This window comes from Podarcis cretensis (genome assembly GCF_951804945.1).
Source record: "Podarcis cretensis genome assembly, chromosome: 11".
NCBI lineage: Eukaryota > Metazoa > Chordata > Lepidosauria > Squamata > Lacertidae > Podarcis > Podarcis cretensis.
Genome location: NC_137180.1, coordinates 45,550,090 through 45,571,969, shown reverse-complemented (window position 1 = coordinate 45,571,969; position 21,880 = coordinate 45,550,090). Strand labels below are relative to the sequence as shown.

The window sequence follows — 21,880 nt, the reverse complement described above, 5'->3', positions numbered from 1 at the left end:
AAAAAAATATTATTATTATTATTATTATTATAAACTGTTGGAGAGTTACAGTGCCTGCTGTGGCTGTAGAGACTGATATGAGAGAGACATGTTTCATTGCAGCTGGAGCAGATGAAGTTGCCTGGTTCTGCTGCTGCAGGTGTACCACGGCACCCTCCTCATCATTCTCACATAGCAAGCAAAAAGATAGTCTCCTTTAAATAATAAAAAAACCCTTCCTTTTTCATATGGAGGAAAGCTATTTAGGGGGAACCAACAACATAAACACCACCAGAAAATGAAAATGGAAACTCTTCCCCACACTTTTTTTTCACTGGTGGGGTGAGGGTGAGGAAAGAAAGATAGAAGAGCTTTCCAGTTCTTTGTTATGCTCTTTGTTTACTTTGCAGCTGGATCTATGGTTGTCCAGCCAGCCATTTGGGGGGGGGGGGGGGTTTCCCTCCTGGATTGTTAGCAGGCTCTGCATAATTAGCTGAGCTCTAAATGGAAATATACCAGTGAAGCTGAAAAAGTTTGCTGGTTTGTGCAAGGGCTTATCTTCATTTCAGTTAGGAGGGAGAAAGGAGACAGCAAACAAAGCTGGAGACACCAGTGCCTGCATATTATCTGCAAAGTATCTGTAAAGTATTGGTTCAGCTGAGATACCCCCTGGGAAGCTGTTAAGTCCCCACCTTTTGTTCACCAGTATATTGCTTCGTTGAACAATTCAACGATATGGCATTTACTGCACAGCCTTAATATATAGTTGTAAAGTACAATATTTGTCCAAGTATAACACCCCCCGTGTATAAGACGACCCCTATTTTGAGGGATGCCAAATTAAGGAAATGGGGGGGGGATTGCCCAGAGTTGTTGAACTTTTTTGGGGGGGGGAATTGCCCAGGGTTGTTGAGCTTTTTTTTGGGGGGGGGGAAATCACCTGCCTGACCCACAATGCCAACTGCATGCTTCACCGAAGCCACCTATCATCTGCCCACTTGCCGCCAGCTGCCACCAATGGCCCTCCCAATTGTCGCAGCAGCAGCCAATTGTCAGCAGACCTTCCCACAGCCACCAATCACCTGCCCAATTGCCGCTGACAATCTCCTGCTTGCGGCTGTCACCAATCACCCGTCCCCTCTCTGCATTACTCGTGTATAAGATGACCACATTAAAAAATAGTCTTATACACAGAAAAATACAGTATTCTGTTTTTAGTGTTCTGTTGGAAGCCACCCAGAGTGGCTGGGGAAACCCAGCCAGATGGGCGGGGTACAAATAATAAATTTTGTTGTTGTTGTTGTTGTTGTTGTTGTTGTATCAAGATACCGTTTGCATGTTGTTTTACCAATGTGCAGGAGTAATGAAGTGATGATTGTGTAGGGCATGGAGAACATTTGAAATAACTGCCCTCACATTTTGTAGATATGCAGCCAATTGTTCTGTATCAGGTGTGCAGAACCTACGGCTCTCCAGTTGTTGCTGAACGCCCAGCAGCTCTGGCCATTGGAGCAGGAGAACTGAAGATAGGAGTCAAAGTCACAAGTGCAGAGATTTGCTTGAATGTTGGGGATTTTTCTGCCTTGTAGACATTGCCGGCATCTGCATGTAGCATGAAGTCAAACCGTGGTTGCAGCTCCTAGTTTATCTGGGGAGAGCTAAATCACAAGCTTGAGTTCAGATGACATACTAAGCCAAACCATGGTTTAGCTAAGTGTAACACAGCACCAGAGTGATCAGAAAAGTAGCAGCACTCTCCCTTCCAGGAATCCACATGCTTTCTGACTTGTGCTAGTCCATGGTTTGGTTTGGCTTAGCATTACATGCAAACAGGGCCATTCAATGGAAATAAGTCCCAGTTGTTTCCTTGGCCTTTCACACAAGTCTGCTTGGAGTTGCAAACTGAAGGTTAGACTCCTAGTTCTTATGCAGTTTCAAAGGTAGCTGAGCTGTGCCTACTTCTGCTGTCTTTTCTGTGGCTCTTTATTGAACACAATACAAAATCTGCTCCTTTCATTCAGACTAGCTGGTTTGGCAGTGCTTTTGTTCCTTTGGTTCAGGCACTTGGTTTCTTCAGCAGTTCAGCAGGAAATATGCACTTTTTAGTTTCCAATCTATGCGGAGCGGAAGCCACAAAAGCAGCTGCACAAAGATTGCCAAGACGTGCCAGTCAGCAACTCGGTGACCTACTTTTTATTAGAGTAATTACATTTTTGAAGATATGTCACTATTTTGTCAGGAAAGCTGCACTTGTGAAGCGTCAGCAAACATGCCATTTATCATTAAAGATGTTTCTGGATGTCTACAGTCACTTGGCTGTTGTGAGACTGGCATTGTCACAGTGAGACATCAGGAACAATATTCCAAAATAGAGGAAAAAACCAACAACTAGCAGATGAAAACATGCAGGTGCAGAAAACTATCTATTTTTACTCATAACACTTCTTCTTCTTCTTCTTCTTCTTCTTCTTCTTCTTCTTCTTCTTCTTCTTCTAAAAATAATAATGGGTGGGAAGAGTTGCCTTGGGGCAATTTGGGTAAACTAATAATACAACTAGTTTTTGGCTGTTATTGATTGATTTCTAGACATTTATGGCCGGCCCTTCACCATGAGGGTTACATGCAGGTCAATGCAGTTTAACAATGTAATGTATTCCATTCACAAAGGTCTGTGAACAAAGGTGCCTTATATGTTGTAGTAGTAGTTGTTGTTGCTATAATGATCACCATCATCAGGAGGGCTGATTATGCAATTAAATATCCAATCTATAATTTAGCTGGGCTCAGCTCTAGAGTCTGTTGGAAATGTAATGCGAAGAAAAAAAGTCTCATGAGACATTTTCCCAGAGAAAACATTTGAGGGTTTTTTAATTTTTATTTCACACACACACCCCACGAAAAAGTAGCTCCCTTTACAGCATTTTATCCACATATTCCCCATCATTTTTGTGCATGTTAACAACAATTCTGCTGCCAACACATAATGCCTTGGAACTAGGCTAGGTCCTGGGCATTGTGGAGGACACAAAATGGTGGTTAGGCTGCCACATGTACGTACAACTTTGAAACAAATAGAAAAGCTATGTTACTACCATTGCTAACGATGAGCTCCTCCCTCCAGAAACTTTAAGATAATCTCCTCTCCTCCTTGGCAAATAAAAGTAAAATGGTCCTGTCTCTTTCCCCACAAATAGGATAAAGAATTTCAAGCAGGCATTTTTGCACAGCTCTGTTTTCAAATGTCATGATGTACCAACAGAACTGATCAACAAGTGTGCATGCCCCTTGGTAACCTCAAGGCTGTATGGAGGATGTAGCTAGCGTCAAAAGTGGCAACTAAGCTAAGCTGGTGGGGGCAATCTGCCAGCATGTAACATCTTGTCAATGGTACCTGCCAATCTGCTACTGGGCCAAGTTCAAGGTTTTAGCACTAATATCCAAGGCTATTCACAGCTTGGGATCAAGTTACATGAGAGACTACCTTACTCTTTACATGACCGGTTGGCCACTGTGTTCTGCAGGATAGTTGCTTCTTTTAATTAATTAATTAATTAATTATTATTTATACCTCACCCATCTGGCTGGGTTTCTCCAGCCACTGTGGGCAACTTACAACATATCTATTCAGGTGTCTTCTAAAAGTTGTGTAGTTCTTTATCTCCTTTACATCTGAAGGGAGGGTGTTCCACGGGGTGGGCGCCACTACCGAAAAGGCCTTCTGCCTGGTTCCCTGTAACTTTGCTTCTCACGGTGAGGGAACCACCAGAAGGAGGAGGAGGACCTCAGTGTCTGGGCTCAACAATGGGGGTGGAGATGCTCATTCAGGTATACTGGGCCGAAGCCGTTCTCTAAAATGTCAGAAGTCCACTCCTTAGTAGCTCACAGCAGGACTTCCAGTGTTCTGGAACAGCATCTCTGCTGAGATACTATAAAGACCCAGTGTTTTTGATTTCTGGAAACAATTGAATGCCTTTTTGTTTTCAAAAGCTTTTCTAGATGAGGGGGAAAGTCTGTTATTTTTTAAAACAATATAGCATAAACACCTCTCTTCAGTTGTCATTTTTGTGCTGCTTGCTTATAAAGCAGCTTTTACTTGTTTTTATGTAAAACACCTTGATACTCATGTGGAAGGAGAGTCATAAATTAATATATTTTTTAAAAAAACATGCTGAAATGGTTTCTGCCTTAGGTGTTTACTCTGTATTGTTTTGGGACTTAGCTTTCATTTTCTGATCTTAAAAGCTATTTTTATCCGTTTTTATGTACATCACCTTCAGACTCACATGGAAGGTGATTCATAAAATAAAATGAGCCAACAACAAGGGCTGTCACATGGAAGAGGGACCCAGATTGTTTCCCCCCGCTCTGGGGGGTAGGACTTGAACTGATGGCTTCAAGTTACAAGAAAGGAGATTCTGACTAAACATCAGGAAAAAACTTTCTGAAAGTGAGAGCTGTTGGGACAGTGGAATGGTCTCCTTCGGGAGGTTGTGGTTTCTCCTTCCTTGGAGGTTTTTAAGCAGAGGTTGGATGGCCATCTGTCATGGATGCTTTAGCTGTTTGTGATGGCCTGGGATTCGGACTCAGAGGCTGAACCTGAGGAATCCCAGCCTGCACAGGAGTCCCCGCCTCCAGAACCAGCTGAGCCGGGGTTGGGGCATGAGCTTGAAGGGTCCTCACCTGTGCTGGATCCTCAGGTGCAGGTACCAGCTGAGTCTGCGCTGGCCCCTGAAGGGATGGAGGACCCATTGCCTGCAGACGCTCCACTCTCAGCCCCATCAGGGGAAGCTGAGGTTGCCTCTGGGTCTGGTAATCCTCCAGCCTCTCCTGAGCTGCAGAGGCTCAGGGCAGAGAGGCGGAGGGAACTAAGTTCCTGCAGGAGGAGTGCTTGCCTCCAGGCCAGGAGGGGCACCTGTGGACCAGGGCCGCCCTATGCCTCAGAGGAGATAAAAGCCAGTGAGCCCCAGTCCCAGGTTGCGGGAGCAACGTTGTTGCTAGCCTGTTCCTGCCTGCACCCTGTCCTGCTCTTCTGCCAGAGTTCCTGACCCCACCCAACTCCCTGCCTTGGACTCAGCTACAGCTTTGACGGACAGCCTCCATACCGGACCATTGACCTCGGACTGGACTTGGACCTCACCTCTTGGACCAGCACACTGAGATTCCTGCATTGCAGGGGTTTGGATTGATGACCTTTAGGGTCTCTTCCAACTCTACGATCCTATGATTCTAACACAGCAGCAGCAGCAGCAATGGGGCAGCAATGGGGCAGAATCTGGTCCCACAATCAATCCCACTGTTTTCTTACACCATTACAAAGAAACAAGTACAGACATCCCCCCCCCAGCAAGCTTATAGGTCCTCTTCCCAACTCTCTTTCATCTACTTGAAAATAAACCGGAACATGTGCCTCCCATTCTCCTATGCAAGACTTTCATAGCAATACAAACACCGATTGACAGAATCGGGATGATCATTCACATTATCTTCAGTTGTCCAAAAAATAATAATTGTGGGGAATGCCCCAATGAAAGAGAAATTAATAATTTAGCACATTTTGGAAGCAAATGATTTTTTTTTTTTTGCAGAAGTATAAAATAATAATTACTTTGTGTAAGAAGGGCATGAACAGTAACATCAATCAGATGCAACTTATAGGGTCGTAGGTGTTGATGGTTCATAGCACATATGCTAGGCTAAGAAGGCATGTTGTCCACTGGTAGCGTACTGCAGAGGCAGGTGAGTTATGGAGATTTCACTTTTCCTGAACTGATCATCCATCACTGATCATCGCTTACAGACAAAAGATAACAGGTTCAAGGCGGTCATTGCTCTGTCCGTGGAAAACAACATTTCCAGATTACTTCTTATTTGAAAATGCTGAACTTTCTTTTAACCCATTTTAAAAATAGGGCTCATTGTGCCAAAACATGAATCACTCTGCATTTAATCTGGGCACATAAGCATAACTGATTATTAGACATTCTACTTGGAGAACAGCCAGTCTTAGAATTCTTCAAGGATCTCCCCCTACATGCCTGCCTTTCATTATTTAGTGTCGTCTCCCAGAAATGTCAAAGTGTCAGAAGTACATAAGGGGGAAAAATTGAGATGTATTTTTTAAAAAAAAGCTGTATACCACTCAGAGTTTCCTTTTCCATTTTTTTTTTTTTGGCAGCCAAGTTTTTCAAAAGCTGTGTAAAAACTTTTGTTAGTGACTTGCATAGAAAACTCAAAACAAATAACACAGGTATATGGGCATCTGACAAGGGCGCCAACAGGACATTTTCTGAACTGTGATGGGTAGGTAAGCACTCCAAATAAATACATAAACATCCATAACTAACATCTGAGAACACATCTTTCATTTCTGGAAGATCTGATGACTGGATGGGCCTGATCTCTGAGAAGCTTCCCAGTCTACCACTCTAGTGGTTCTCAATAGATAGACCTGAGGCCATCTGCAGATGAACCTGACATCCAGACAATATATTTGCACTCTCAGCTGGAAACTTCCATTCTTTCCCTGGCTCCCTTCACCTCTGCCCGCCCTTGATTAATTGCCCTGCTGCTACAACAACCAACCTCACTGGCCAGCCTGGGTGGGTGGAACAAAACCAGATCCAGAAGTCTCATTCCTGAGAGCTTGCAGCTGCATGACTCACCATGTGGCACAGTGGTCAGCAGTTCCTAGGGACAAGCCATCAATTACCTTGGGTGAGAACACATTTAGCCAAATACCTGAGCCATCTGCTTCTGCAGCGGTTCTCTTTCTCTTCTTTTTTTGCTATAAGTCAGTTTTACAATTGCATCTCTCCACTACCCATTGTTTCCTTGAGCCTATGGGCATCTCTGTCACTCTCAGCTGGCCTCTTGCAACCCAGCACCCACACATCTCTCTTCATCAATTTCCTGGGAACTATATGTCATTTTCATCACATCCTCAGGTGCCTCAGATTCTTAGAGACATGGCAGAGTATTTAACCTTTATGTTTTGGGTGGTGACGATGGGGAGCTTTCAGACAAAAGATCTCCATTTTAATAGGAGGCAGGTGAAGGCTCAAAACAGAGTTGCATTCTCTCATGGGCAACCCTCTAGGGGCCACAGCATTGAGTGGGGACAGAAGCAGACATGAGCAGAGCAAAAGATGTGACTCTTACAGTTTACAGTGCACAGCAAGCTACGTTTCAGCCACAACAACTGAAGTCTCTACACCCATCCTCCCTATGCACGTATTAGGTGCATAGAGGCATTATCAGATCCCAAGGACTCATCCCAGCCGGGCAAAAGCACTCAAGGAGGGCATAGTTAGGTCAGTGAGAGTTATGGCCCAGAGAAAGTCCGCAGGGATGGACAGAATGGACTGGAGAACTGCATTTGGCCGCTGAGCCTGAGATTCCTCATCCCTGGTTTAAAACACTTTGGACTTGCTATGAGAGGCCGGGGCAGCTGCATCTATTCTAAAGAGGTTATATCTCTCTCCCTCTCTCTTTCTTTTTACACAGTACTTTTTCTGCCTAGGAACAGCAGCCACTGAAGTGCCCTGGAATAGCAGCAGTCGGCAGACAGCTGGACAGCAATGTTCTTCCACAATGCATTGTCAGAATCTCTCTGCATTGCGCCATAACATTGTTCCAGTTGCATTGTGGGTGGGAAAATCAGAAATCGGAACAAGCAGCAGAGAAATTTGAAGGAGGGAGAAGAAAAGGGATGGAATGGCAGGCTCAGCAGGAAGAGGGAGTCAGAACCAGCGTGGCAGGTGAGGAAAACGAAGCAAGACAAAGAGAAATGATGGTTTGACTGACAGGTCTGGCAGATTCCCCTGCTTTCCTCTTGGCTCAGAGGAAACACATGGAAATTCCCAGCACGGGTGCCCAGGGACACATTGCAACATTTCACTGCACTTGCCACTTGATTATCTGTTGCTGATGTCTGGTCCCATCATCATCATCATTATCATCATCATCATCATCATCTACAAAAACGACCTTCAAAACCTTACTAGCAAACTGTACATACTGTTGAAAAATAACAGGCTCTGAATATATGCCTTCTTCATTACAGCTCTTAAAAGGACGTTTGAAAAAACACAATGAAAAATGAACAATACTTACAACCATACCATTTAGGGACACCCAGCAATCGTGCGGGAAATCCTGGAGCAATGGTACCAAAAACTGAAGGCAACCGTCCCAGTGGCAAAGAAGGAGCATCATTCCAATCAGGTTGAAGATTCTCACTACAGCGCTTGCAAGATCATATGTCATGTGGAAAATCTGTAGAGAAAATTAGAAATTGTATGACAATGAGACCAAAACCGTGCAACTTGATGAGTCCTCTCTTGTCAAGGCAAGTGATCACTCTGAATCTGTTTCTATTTTCCTTTAGCTTTGTATGCTGCCCTGATATCTTGGCAGTTGAAGCGGGGTCTAGCAGCATATTTAATCAACAGAGAATAAAGAAAATCCTCTAGAGACAGGCAAGCTCAAGAGGCCATTCAGAATTCCATTCAGAATGGCCATTCCACCATTCAGAATTTTTTACAATACTTGAGGTTTCTTTGGTAGACAAATTGGCCTGGAAAGTATTTTCTGTATGCACTAAAGGAGTGGTAGGAAAGCTGTGACCCTCCAGATGTTGTTAGACTACAAGCCCCAACATCCCTGACCATTGGCCATACGGGCTGGGGGTGAAACAACATCTGGAAGACCACAAGTTCCCTGCTGTAACAAAAGTATGGTTGAATGGAAATGTCTATCTCTCCCAGTATTAACTAGATGAACAGGTGCAAATGTCAGCATGCTCCATCCACACAGTTCTCCATTTCCGATTTGGGAATGACAGAAACTTCATATGGGTGCCGTGCAGTGAAAATTTGCTGAGTCGCTACATGGTTGGAACAATACCAGAGGCATGTTAGTGTGCATTGATTCTAAACACAGTAGAATAAGCAGTAGAAGCACTAAATTCTATAACACATTTGGCTTTACAAAACATTCTGCTGTTATCAAATGTATCACTGATGATTTCAAAGTATTTTTACAAATATTATTTTTTATCCTGTGAATTTGATACTATTGTTGTTGGGGTTTCCTGTCTAACTTCTGTAATGCTACCACAGTGTAGGTCTCCCTAAGGCAATAGCTAAGTAGGGGCTTGACAACATGCAAATATTATTTATTAGTTGTACAATCGCGGTTTCCTCAAATTTCTATCCAAAGCACAGTGTATGTATCCACACCCTGCCTTCTGAAGGAAAATATAGAGATGCACTCACACTGCCTTTATCTTGTTCAGCCCAGCAACAGCTTCACTTCACCAGTAAGTAATATAGCCATTTTGCAGATGAGAAAACTTACTAACAGAGCAGTCCTACTGGGTGGAAGAGGAAAGTGTACTGGTGGTCGAGCCACCAAACCTAAATCCCTGCCTGGTAAGCCTGATATTCCTACCCTGCCTCAACATTATCCTAGAATGCAAACTGGCGGTGGGGCTGGGATGGCATCAGCCTGTTTACCTAATGCCTGAATCCTTGGCCCTATGCTATGCTGAACACCGTGAGCAGTGTCCATTAAAGTTTTGGTCATTTTAAACCCACTTCAGCCCATGTGTAGTTCTTGGTCCTATGGCTAACCCCATTCCACAAAGCCACTTCTCCCTATTAATAGCCTCAAATAACTAAAACCAACCTGTAGGGCAGCAGTCAGAAAGAGGTGAACAGGTAGAACCAAAACAGGTAGAACTCATGTAAATAAATAACTTCTGAGCCAAGGGTATGTGATAACATTTTTATAATATTTGAAGTGAGGATGGAGGCCAAATCTTTTCTCCTTAAAGGGACCCGTCAAGAAGACATCTATGGCCCAAACTATAAAACCTAGAAGCCTAAATGTCTGGTCTGGTCCATTTTTAGGCACTTAACTATAACTGGCTGGCATTTCAGAAACACTTTCCAAATCCAATTTAACTCTAAGTCAGACCCTGCAGGTGGTGAGCACCTTTAAAAGAACAAAACAAAACCAGGCCACTTATATATAGGTTGTTCAAATCACGCTGGAACAAATCTTGGTTGTTAGCTGTGATGAAAATGCTTTAAATAAATAAATAATTCCCCGGAATGTGGTTTTAAGAGACCATTTTTCATTAATGAAACTCCCAAGTTTCTAATTTTCCAAAACGGTCAACTAACTGCTCTATATACAGTTCTATATAATATAGCCATCACTGCTCTAACTTATCAAAACTAAAAATACTCTCAATGCAATGGTGATCAGTATCAAGGAATTGTTTCATCAATGACAGTTTAGAATGGGTTTTGGTTTTTTTAATTCTTGAACAGGAGCTGATTGCCATAAAAACATCCCGGTGATAGATAACTCTGTTGCTATAAAATAATCCTACGCTGTTCAGTTCAGCATTACACTGAACATTTGCAGGAAAAAAAGAAAAGGAGGGAAAAAACCACAGGTTACTTAAGACAGTGTTAAGATAAATCCTACTAAATACACACACATTGCAAGCTACACTGAGGTGCTCTAATATATTTAATTAATTTGGCTAATTAATTTTTCAGATTGCAAGATATAACTCACATTTGTAAAAAGCAATATAGCTGGTTTTTTTAAATCATCAACAACAGCTTGGCTCCTGTATAATTCATTACTATTCATTACAGTTTTCAAATATGTCAATCTCATGATAGGCAAAATCTTGGGGAGGGGGTACTCTAAAGCTGAACCCCTTACATTGTGTTCCTCATACAAACTAGACCTTTCTTATAAACTTAGTTACTGTATATTGTAACCCCTTTATATCACCTTGCTGAAAACAACTTCAGCAAAAACTGAGAACGGATCAGCAGCGACGCTGATGGTTATGAGAAGGGATTGGCCTCTGAAGTCAAAGAGGTTCATTGCACTATTATCAGTTTCATTCACACTTGATTAATAATCCCTTTTTTATTCATAGGTATATACTAGGAAGCCACTTTGTGCCTAAAATTCTTTAAACATTACAAAGCTCATCCTGATCTTTTGGCTTCATTTGAAAGACATATATCCTTGCATTAGTCATGTTCCTTAATGACACTGTATGGTTAATCATACTCAGAGCAGACCCACTAAAATCAATGTACTTAACTTACACTAGTCCCCTAATTTCAATAGATCTGTTCTGAATATGAGTAATGATGAGCAAAGTCATTTTTTGTGGCTCCCAATAATTCCATACACAATTTGTTCAGGTCTTTTTGAGGGCAGCTAAGTGCACTCTTGCACTCTGATGTGGAAACTAACTAGATACATGGAATAAAACATCTGTGCATTTTAATTAGTCTTTAACATCTGCACTTTAACCCCCTCACCCCCCAAATAAATACTAGCACAATTTTGCTGCTGAACATATGAACAATGTGCAGAGAGGGGCCAGGTTTATACATGCTATTGTCCCCATCTGAAGTTTGCAGTAGAGCCTACATGTTTTGGAGCAACATCTGAAAAGCCAGATCACTGATTAACCAGACCATTGCATTCTACTACTGCAGCTTGCAAAACCTCTTCAAGACCTCAGAGTCAGTCTTCTACTCCAAGCATTCCTTAAATGCTTGGAAAAGAAGACTGACTCTGAATCAAATCAGCATTACCCTTGAACTATAGTCCTTCTCATGTTCCACAGTGAGCCATTACATTGTTCATAATGATTGCATGAGATTAGAATGGAGATTATTAGGCTACTAATGGACATATCAATAATAGTGAACTTAGCCACTCCACAATTACTGATCTATGAGTTGGACAGACAAGTTTTAATTTGACAGTTCCGTCTGAGATGCTGTGATCTTGCATGGACCCACCGTCTCCATGGGGCCCAGGGAAGTCTGCTACAGGTTCTTTTTATTGTTGTCCATGCAAGTAAGTAAATCAACACTTCCTATCTCCTTTATGCAGATGATTTTGCTTCTATCGAGCAAGAAGCAGACAAGCAAAGAGCACAGGAGAGACCGTCCAGGCATGCGTCTTCTTCAAGGTGTGCTGCAATCGGTCACGGCATGTGCCATTTATGGTATCACTCACACTGCAGGTTGCCACCCATGCACTAGAAGCTATAAAAGTTAGCAAAGAAACCTCTTAAGCCATTTCAGCAGATTCATCTTGTGCTCTAGATAGGCAGCATGTCAACTAAGCAACTATTGTTGACACTTGTGTTCTCAGCAAAAGATCAATAGCAAACTGTTGGCCTGATTCGACGTCTGTTGAAGACAAATGGACTTCTCTCACTGACATCAGCAGAGTCAAGTCTAGCCCTATTGCCCTATATAGTTTGTAACTCTTTGCTAGGCATGAAATAGAAGCTGAGTCTGAGAACAAAGAGCATGTAAAACAGCTGCTGAGTGCATTTTATTTTACCTGGAAGGCAGCAATGTTTGTTCAACTGAATCCTTATATATACGGTTATTTTTCAGTATATTTCTTTGGGAAACTAATCTTTCTGCAAAAGAAAAAGTGGGTAGGCATATACAAGACTTTTAAATCTGGTTACATGGTTTATGCAAAGCTGCTAATGAGTGTAGAAAGCTTGGATTCAGCTAAACTAATGATGAAGGGGAAAACACCAGAGAGATTTAATGAAGTGCACACTAATTTTAATCAAACGTGTATCTGGAAAACATGAGCTGAAGGCAATCAGTGTTTTCTGTCCTTTTGAATGTGTTATTTTTTTTTCTAAACTCAAATTCAGTAAGTATGGCATTCAGTTTCATTGTGCTGGCCTCATTTATTCCACAGCAAGACTTCCTAACCCCAAATGGACTGTGAACGAACAAATGAACGGATGCGCGCGTGCACACACACACACACACACGAACATGCTCACCAAGTCCACTATTATTGCAGAGGTAAGGTGAATATTAAGCATGGTTAGTACAGATGCAGAGAGAAGTAGAAGATTCATTTAGAAACTAGGTGATCCATTTGGCCACAGGGATACCACACTCAAAGAGGCAATTAATAGTGATCTGTAGAGTTGAGTTCCACATGTTGGCCTCATCTGGAAATAATAGTAAGCCATTTACTATGGTGAAGCAACTCTTCCCACACTCCGCTGCACTGGATGACCCTGGGTTCTAGAATTATGAAAAGGGGGAGGACTGCCCACTTTTTCAATACCATTGCCTCCTTTACTCACCCTTCTCTACACAGAAAACCCCAAATATTGTGACCCTCCATCATAGGGAGATCCTTGAACATTTTGGTTGCCCTATTCTGCATATTTTACAGCTCTACAACATCCTTTTTTGAGCAGAATTGTACGTAGTATTCTTAGCACGGCTGCAAAGGTATTATGATTTTGGCTGTTTTACTTTTGACACCCTCCTTAATGATCCCTAATGTGAAATTCAACTTTTTCACAGAGGCCGCACCCAGGGTTGTATCTTCCATTAAGCTATCCACCATGACCCCAAGGTCTTATTCCTGGACAGTAACCTCCAGTTCGGAACTCATTAGGGTATACTTGAAGTTCAAATTCCTAGCCCCAATGTATATCACTTTATACTTGCTTATATTGAATAGCATTTGCCATTCTAATGCTTATTCACCCAATTTTGAAATATAATATTGGAGTTCTTTGAAATCCCCCCTTTTTTTCAACCACCCACAACAATTCGGTGTCATCAGCAAACATGACTACTTCATTAATCATCTCTAACAGCAGGTCATTTATGCACAAGTTAAACCGGGCAGAAACAACGTGAAATTTTAGGGGACAGGGGTGGCGCTGTGGGTAAAACCTCAGCGCCTAGGACTTGCCGATCGCATGGTCGGCGGTTCGAATCCCTGTGGCGGGGTGAGCTCCCGTCGTTCGGTCCTAGCTCCTGCCCACCTAGCAGTTCAAAAGCACCCTTAAGTGCAAGTAGATAAATAGGTACCGCTTTATAGCGGGAAGGTAAACGGCGTTTCCGTGTGCTGCTCTGGTGCCGGTTTGCCGGAGCAGCGTCGTCACGCTGGCCACGTGACCCGGAAGTGTCTGCGGACAGCGCTGGCTCCCGGCCTCTAGAGTGAGATGAGCGCACAACCCTAGAGTCTGTCAAGACTGGCCCGTACGGGCAGGGGTACCTTTACCTTTTACCTTAAAAAGCACAGGTACCAATACCCCCCCTTGGGGGGGACTCCCCTTTATACTCATATACTTGCATATAGACAAAATTTTGAAAAGTTCAGTACAATAAAATAGCTTAACAGAATCTGCATCTAACATTAAAATACTGTTGTGGTTTGTTGCAGAAACCTGGCTACTATCTCCATCTTATCCCCATCCTGAATAAACATTAGGAAGGCTGCCTTACAGTACATTGGTCTGATTTCCACTCCCTACTAGCATCCAACTGACTAATAAACTTATATCAATTTGTCTGATACAAGGGGCAGTGCAAAAAAATAATAATCTATATGACTCTGTCCACTTTCTGTCACGGCTAAAAATTGGCCGCTGTTTCTTTAATGCTTAAAAAGCTGGGTCAGCATGAGTCAGCAGCCTGCACTGGGTTGTATATATAGAGTGAGAAATGTTAGTTTGGTGTTGGGTTAGTTGGTTGGTTAGTGAAAGCTGGTAGTGTTGATGTGTACAGTTGGTCAGTCGCTTTTGCAGAAAGACTTTTAAGAACAAAAGCAGAAAGTACTCTGCAAGGATACTTTTCTTGTGAACTCTTTTATGCCGACAAAGGTCCGAGGACCAGGCTGAGGCGACAAAGGGTGGTCAGACCCCCCCTTTTTTTTTTTATACAAACACTGACACTTTCTACATTTCTTCACTGGGGATTTATTCCTAGTTTCTTCTTCCTGGTTTCTTAAATTGATCTCAATGAAGGTCCCCACCAGGAGATGCTAGGAATTGAATCTGGGATAGTTTAGAAGGCACCAGGTTGGGGAAGGCTGGGGTAGCTCAGTAGAATAAAACATGTTTTGCATGCAAAATATCCAAGGTCCAATCCATGGCATGTCCAGATAGGACTGAGAAAGTCTCCGTTCTGAAACCTTGGATTGCCACTGCCCGTCAGAGGAAGACCAGTCTTCCTCAACATGGTACCTTCAAGATGTTTTGGACTACAACTCCAGTCATCCTTCATCATTGGCCATGATGGACCAACAGTCAAAAATAAAAATAAAAATATGGAGGGCACCAGATTAAAAAAAGGATGGACTGGACAACACTGAATTAGATACACCAAAGGCTTGTTTCAGAATAAGGCATCTTATTATATTCCACAAAGCAGGCAACACTATATTCTAGATAAAGGAATAATGGATGTAAATATAATATGGGCAACTGCCAGGTCAAGTTCAGTGGTGCTATTTTCCCTCTCTGTTCTAAATGCAAGGAAAGATGCAGCCCAGATTAACTTTTTACCAGTAGCAAGAGTTCAGGGATGTGGGATGATAGTCTTTCCTCTCCCACAGCCTGCGTTTGCTCTCAGGCATGAACAATGCCAATGACTTTAGTGACCAGCACTGCAAGAATTAATTACCCAGATGTCTTGAAAATGGATACATTCCAGGGATGGTTTAAGCATGAGTTGCAAAACAAGAAGTCGCTCCAAAAAATCTTATCGGGTGAAGCCAGAATCTAAACAAGTCTACAGGGACAAGTCTCCCAATCTCTTACAAGGGCTGCAGGAATATTAAGGAACATGGTTCATGATAAATTACCCTGAACATTACTCACAGTGACAATGAAGGATATGCTGGGTGCCAAATGAGCAACAGAGGAATGCCCCGTGTTATGGAGAGTTCCACATGAGTCAACATTTGGAGCGATACAGAAAATAGCCTGTAAACCTTTTAGCTGCCTTCAAAGCTTTGGCTGGCAAGAATTTCATGAATCTAATGTATTTGGCCGAGAATGAATCTAATGATTTTTGGTACCATCTCATACTTATCCATCTTTTATCAGTACAAAAAGAGAGCATTTTATTTGTCAATGTCAGGGATGAGGAACCTGTAGCCCTCTGGATGTTGCTGGAATTCAATTCCCATCAGTCTCAGTAAGCATAGCCAACAGCCAGGAAAGATGGGAGTTGTAGTCCAATAATGTCTGTGGGAGGCAGTGGAAGACAGGAGTGCCTGGCATGCTCTGGTCCATGGGGTCACGAAGAGTCAGACACGACTAAACGACTAAACGACTGTCAGGGAACTGCCATCAGAGCCAGAGGGAGAGGGAGGGCTCCAGAGGGATTCCGGCCCATATTCTGGGGAAGGAAATCAGCGTAACTCTAGTGGAGAAGTGGGGCAGATGGGGGAATCGGCGAGGTGGCTCCATGACTCCTCACCGGAGACCAGCGGGGAGAGCACGGGTCCTCCGCTGCCCACACCCTCCCTGCGCAGAAGGCTTCCGTGCAGGGAGAGTAGGCGGAGACTAGGCGTCAAAGAGCTTCTTTGCTGGAAGAAGTTCAAGAAACGCCCACTGACGGATTCTGCCAGCGATTGAGACAGCCATGGGTGAGTGGCTGTCCGGACAGAAAGAGTTCACCCAGGGAACTCAGCCAAGCGTGGCGCCGATTTATGCACGAGCAACCCCTAGAACCATTACAACGACTGAACAACAACAATGTCTGAATGGACTCAAATTTCGCAACCTTGCTGTATGCGCTTATCTAAAGAAAATGCTAGTGGCCATAACTTTTTAGATCTGACTATTCTCTCATTTCCATTAACAAGCAAAAACTAAGATTACTTAAGGATGGGAACAAACAATAATAACATTGTTTACTTTCTCTGAAGCCATTCATTGTTTTGATAAATTCTGATCATGTCAGCTCCTATTCCCCCCTCTCTGACAAGCTGTAATCCTTTAAATATTTCCTCATACAGAAGTCCTTACATATTTTTAATCATTTCTGTGGCCTATATAGCTCTGATTTTCTGTAAGAAATGGGGTGAGCTGCACTCTCCAGATGTCACCATAGGTTAAATAAATCATTATTCAAGGTTAGAATACATTCCATTTGTTGTAGTAAGATCAGAAAAGTTACTCTTTTCATTTTATTGTAACTAGAGGGCAACATAAATCTCACCATATTTTAATAGGTCTCAAAGTGCATCATAAATCATACATCTAAACCAACAGTTTTGTCTTTAAAATGCCATCTAAAGAAATGCTCAGCTCACATAAAGGGCTTGTGCTGGTTCCATGGAATTTTTGAGTATCCCGCTCTCCTCTGAATTGCAGATACCAATTTCTTTTTAACTTCCTCTCAGGTTCAACAGCAGTTTATAATGTAGCATGACAAAATTGGCAGAGGGGACTCCACTAGCCTCAGAAGTGTGGGGAATGGTGGTCCAGAATGAGCTTTCTCTCCAACACCCTCTAAACCATGGGTAAACAAACTAAGGGCTGGGGACCGGATCCAGCCCAATCGCCTTCTAAATCTGGCCTGTCCGGGAATCAGCATGTTTTTACATGAGTAGAATGTGTCCTTTTATTTAAAATGCATCTCTGGGTTATTTGTGGGGCATAGGAATTCGTTCATCCCCCTCCCCAAAAAAAGAATATAGTCTGGCTCCCCACAAGGTCTGAGGGAGAGTGGACCGGCCCCCTGCTGAAAAAGTTTGCTGAGCCCTGTAGTTCTCCCCACAGAGGTGCATCTAGCATCTTCAGTATATCATTTTTGCTGAAGATACACATATCTGCCCCAGCCTTTGGACAGCGAAAATGTTTTGTTTTGTGGGATGAACCTCTTTTGTTGAATTTTCTGTTCTGTTGTAGCCGGAACAGATTTTTTCCCCCATCTGCTTTTAGAATGTCATATTATATGGCTGTAACCCATTCTGGGACCCTATGGTGAAGGGTTTGGTTAGAAATAAATAAGGAAGGAAGAAAATCGGTAGTACATTTCACTTGTACTAATGTTATTATGCAAGATTATATTGCCTCTAGAAGTACAAGGCAGTAATTAAATAGATTGTAAATTTACTATAATACGAATCTTAAAGGATGTTTTTGTCTATTTTAAGTGCTTGGAGAATCTTCTGACTGGCAGTACCCAACCCGGAATCATGGTAGATAATTCAATAAAATAAAAAATTATCAGGAAAGGGGTTCAAAATACCACTGTGTTTAATGTCCTTAATCTATCCTTCAGTCATATTTTAAACACAGAGTACTATTCTAGGAGCCCCATCTGAAAGAAAGAAAGAAAGAAAGAAAGAAAGAAAGAAAGAAAGAATTGTAAATCTGAGAAAAGTAGATAAAAGAACAACCTAATGATAAAGGGTTTATTGTTGTTGTTTTTATTTTCATTTACATCCTGCCTTTTCTCCTGAAGGAGCCCGGGGTATTTTCTCCTTTTTAAAAAAGAAATGAGCTTGAAGCCTGATATTAATTAATATTGATTCATTATTTTATTTGCTTATTTACTGTGAAGAAAATTGCATCTAGTGGCGCAACTGACACGTATAAAAGCTTTTTGCGAAAGCTGGGCTTATTTTATTTTCTAATCAGAAAAAAATTGTATTATGTGGAAAGCAGAAATATTGGATTTCATACTTCCATCATTTTATCCCCTTCAGAACACGAACGGCTAAATCTAGAATAACAGCAAGTTCTTATAAATAACCCGTTTTAATCAATAGCTTTTATACAACGGCCCAAAGATCAAATCGTCAGTAAGTTGTTTTCGTAAAACAAATGGCCATCGGAACTGGAAAACAAAAATTCTAAAAAGTATTAGACGTGCTTCACATTAATTCATTGTGGGGAGAGGGGTAAATTTTTACTAAATGTGCTGAGCAGAGAGGAACATAGGAAAGTGACCTCCCTGCGCTGCTGTTGGTGCAGCAGACTTAGACGTTAAAGCAGAGGTGTGGTCAGTGTGGCATGTTTCCGTGGTACAAACCACACTACTGCCTTGCTTCTCCTCATCCCACGAAGCCACAGCAATGGCAGTGACAACTACTACTTTTTAGTTCTTACCGGACCACTGGTCTGTGTGGTCCCTAGGGTGGGTGTGTATGCCTTCTATGTTACAGAGGACAGTCGTGTATTTGAAGGGCTGTTAGAGGTCAGTCCTCTATTTGAAGGGGTGGCTGATTCAAGCACAATGTAAAGGTTGAATCTTGGACAGTACACAGAGTGAGTACGCCTGGGCACAGTTCTTCCCTAGAATGGGGAGATGGGTTGCATTTCTGCTTAAATTATTGTTTCTAAATTTGCATATGGGACACGGGTGGTGCTGTGGTCTAAACCAGAGAACCTAGGGCTTTCTGATCAGAAGGTCGGCGGTTCGAATCCCCATGACGGGGTGAGCTCCCATTACTCGGTCCCTGCTCCTGCCCACCTAGCAGTTTGAAAGCACGTCAAAGTGCAAGTAGATAAATAGGTAGCGCTCCGACGGGAAGGTAAACGGCGTTTCTGTGCGCTGCTCTGGTTTGCCAGAAGCGCCTTTTTCATGCTGGCCACATGACCCGGAAGCTGCCTGCGGAGAAAGACCAGCTCCCTCGGCCTATAGAGCGAGGTGAGCGTGCAACCCCAGAGTCGTCTGCGACTAGACCTAACGGTCAGGGGTACCTTTAACTTTATGTGCATATATATAAACACACAGAGAGACATATTAGCATATGCAAATGTACAGTGTGCATCTATTTACTTCCTTATTTGGTGCTGCATTTCATCTTTTTTTTGCCGGGGGGGGGGGTGAAGGGTCCAGGCTCAGCTGCTCAACTTTACCCTCTCCAAACATGCAAAGGCCAGAGTGAGAAGACGCAGCATCCACCTTCTCTTGCCTTGCCTTCTCCTTCTGGACAGTTGTGTGGACTAAGTTGAGCAGAAGAAAAGGTAAGTGATGGGTGGCCAGGGGCCAAATGGGGCCCTTCAGGTTACCCCCTTCTCTCCCCAGGCCATACCTCTCACTGGGCCTACTTTTACCTTGTGGTACCATATTTTTCGCTCTATAGGACACACATTTTCCCCTTCAAAAATGAAGGGGAAATGTGTGTACGTCCTATGGAGCGAAGACGCCATAGCCCCGCGACCCTCTCCTGGCTGGAGAGGTGACGCGCGGCTATGGCAGCAGCCTCTCCGCTGCGCCTTTCCGCTGCTCCCTGACCTGCTCTTTGGGGCTGGTGGTGGGCTTCCCCCACCAGCCCCAAAGAGCAGGTCGAAAGGAACCTGAAGCCTGGAAAGTGAGAGGGGTCGGTGCACACCGACCCCTCTCGCTTTCCAGGCTTCCAAGGTAGCCGCCTGAACGGCACCTTGTTTTAGAGTGGGAAAACAAGAGGGGGAAAATTCTCCCCCTCTCTGCGCAGCGCCTCCTGCCGCTTCGCTGAAGGGGAACTGGGCAGAGAGGGGGAGAATTTTTTTTTCTTGTCCTCCCCCCTCTAAAACAAGGTGCATCCTATTGTCCGGTGCGTCCTATGGTGCGAAAAATACGGTAATTCCTTTCGCTTGCCTGGACGGAGGGATGCCTGAATGTTTGTAAAACTAGCCTACTGTACAAAGGTCAGATTTACATCCTTAGCTTCACACACATGAAGGCTTTCCAGAAAGGTCTGTGGCCCTCAGCCTGAGGGGAAAAAACTTCCTTATCCCTGAGTTAAGTGAATGAGTAGCAAAGAATCGTAGAGTTGGAAGGGATCCCAAGGGTCATCTAATCCAACCCCCTACAATGCAGGAATCTCAGCTAAAGCATCCATGATAGATGGCCATCCAACCTCTGCTTAAAAACCTCCAAGGAAGGAGAGTCCACAACCTCCCGAGGGAGACCGTTCCACTGTGGCAGTCACAAAGAGGAGATGAGCTCTTTTGCCCAAAGTCCCTCCAAAACCTGGAGCTGGCCCTGCCTTAACATATATACCTCAGGTTTACTCTGAGCCTGCCTTTATTTCTGAGAGCCAGTGTGGTGTAGTGGTTAAGAGCGGTAGACTCGTAATCTGGGGAACCGGGTTCTATTTCCTGCTCCTCCACATGCAGCTGCTGGGTGACCTTGGGCCAGTCACACTTCTCTGAAGTCTCTCAGCCCCACTCACCTCACAGAGTGTTTGTTGTGGGGGAGGAAGGGAAAGGAGAATGTTAGCCACTTTGAGACTCCTTCGGGTAGTGATAAAGCAGGATATCAAATCCAAACTCCTCCCCTTCTTCTTCTTCTTCTTCTTCTTCTTCTTCTTCTTCTTCTTCTTCTTCTTTCTCTCCTGCACAGGTGCTGCAATTTGGGCAGCATAAGCTCAAGGCTGGGAAGATCTGAACTGGTATTTGTATATACAGTACAGTAGATGCAGACGAAAGTGGAGCTAGACATTCTCTGTTCATCTTTGAATAACATATTAGTGAATAACTGGCCTGCTTCTCCCCAAATGAGAAATTTAACCAGCAGGATGCACTGCATGTCCCTAGAAATGGTTCAAAGCTAATTTGGGCCTTTCTTTCTTGCGTCTTGACTGGACGATTCTAATGCTCCCTCAGCAGATCTGCCAGAAAAGCTGATTAACAGATTCCAAGTAATTCAAAACCTGCCTGCTAGTCATATAACTAATACCAAAAACCATATGCACATAATTCAATCCCCAACATGCTGCCTTTTCTGTGAATTACCTTGTGCATTTTATTACTTTGCAATAGTACAAAGAACAGGGATTTTAAAACATTACATTCATTTTCCCCTCAGATATTTAATCTTTTTTTTTTTAACTGCACTTTTGGGATCAAGTATTTCATTTGGCTATATGTTATGATGATCAACTGTAATCACAGTGTAGAATAACATCTGTATGTAGATACAAATAGGAAACTTTTCTGGGAAGCAGAAAGTAGATGTTAAATTTTTGATTAAAGCCAGATCTCAACATATATCATTGCTTAGTACCCCTTATGATATTAAATTTTGCAATATAGGTGTTTAGAGAACTTCTGCTTTTAGTA

At 43.1% G+C, this 21,880-nt stretch overlaps 1 protein-coding gene across 1 annotated transcript in view; it reads right to left on the bottom strand.

Moving 5' to 3' along the window:
- The window catches only part of HCN1 (hyperpolarization activated cyclic nucleotide gated potassium channel 1), a 190,020-nt gene that overhangs the window by 67,732 nt on the left and 100,408 nt on the right, over positions 1-21,880 (bottom strand). Inside the window, exon 3 of the mRNA XM_079994786.1 lies at positions 8,092-8,253. Within this exon, the coding sequence (XP_079850912.1) occupies positions 8,092-8,253 (162 nt within the window). The remainder of the gene's footprint in view (positions 1-8,091; positions 8,254-21,880) is intronic.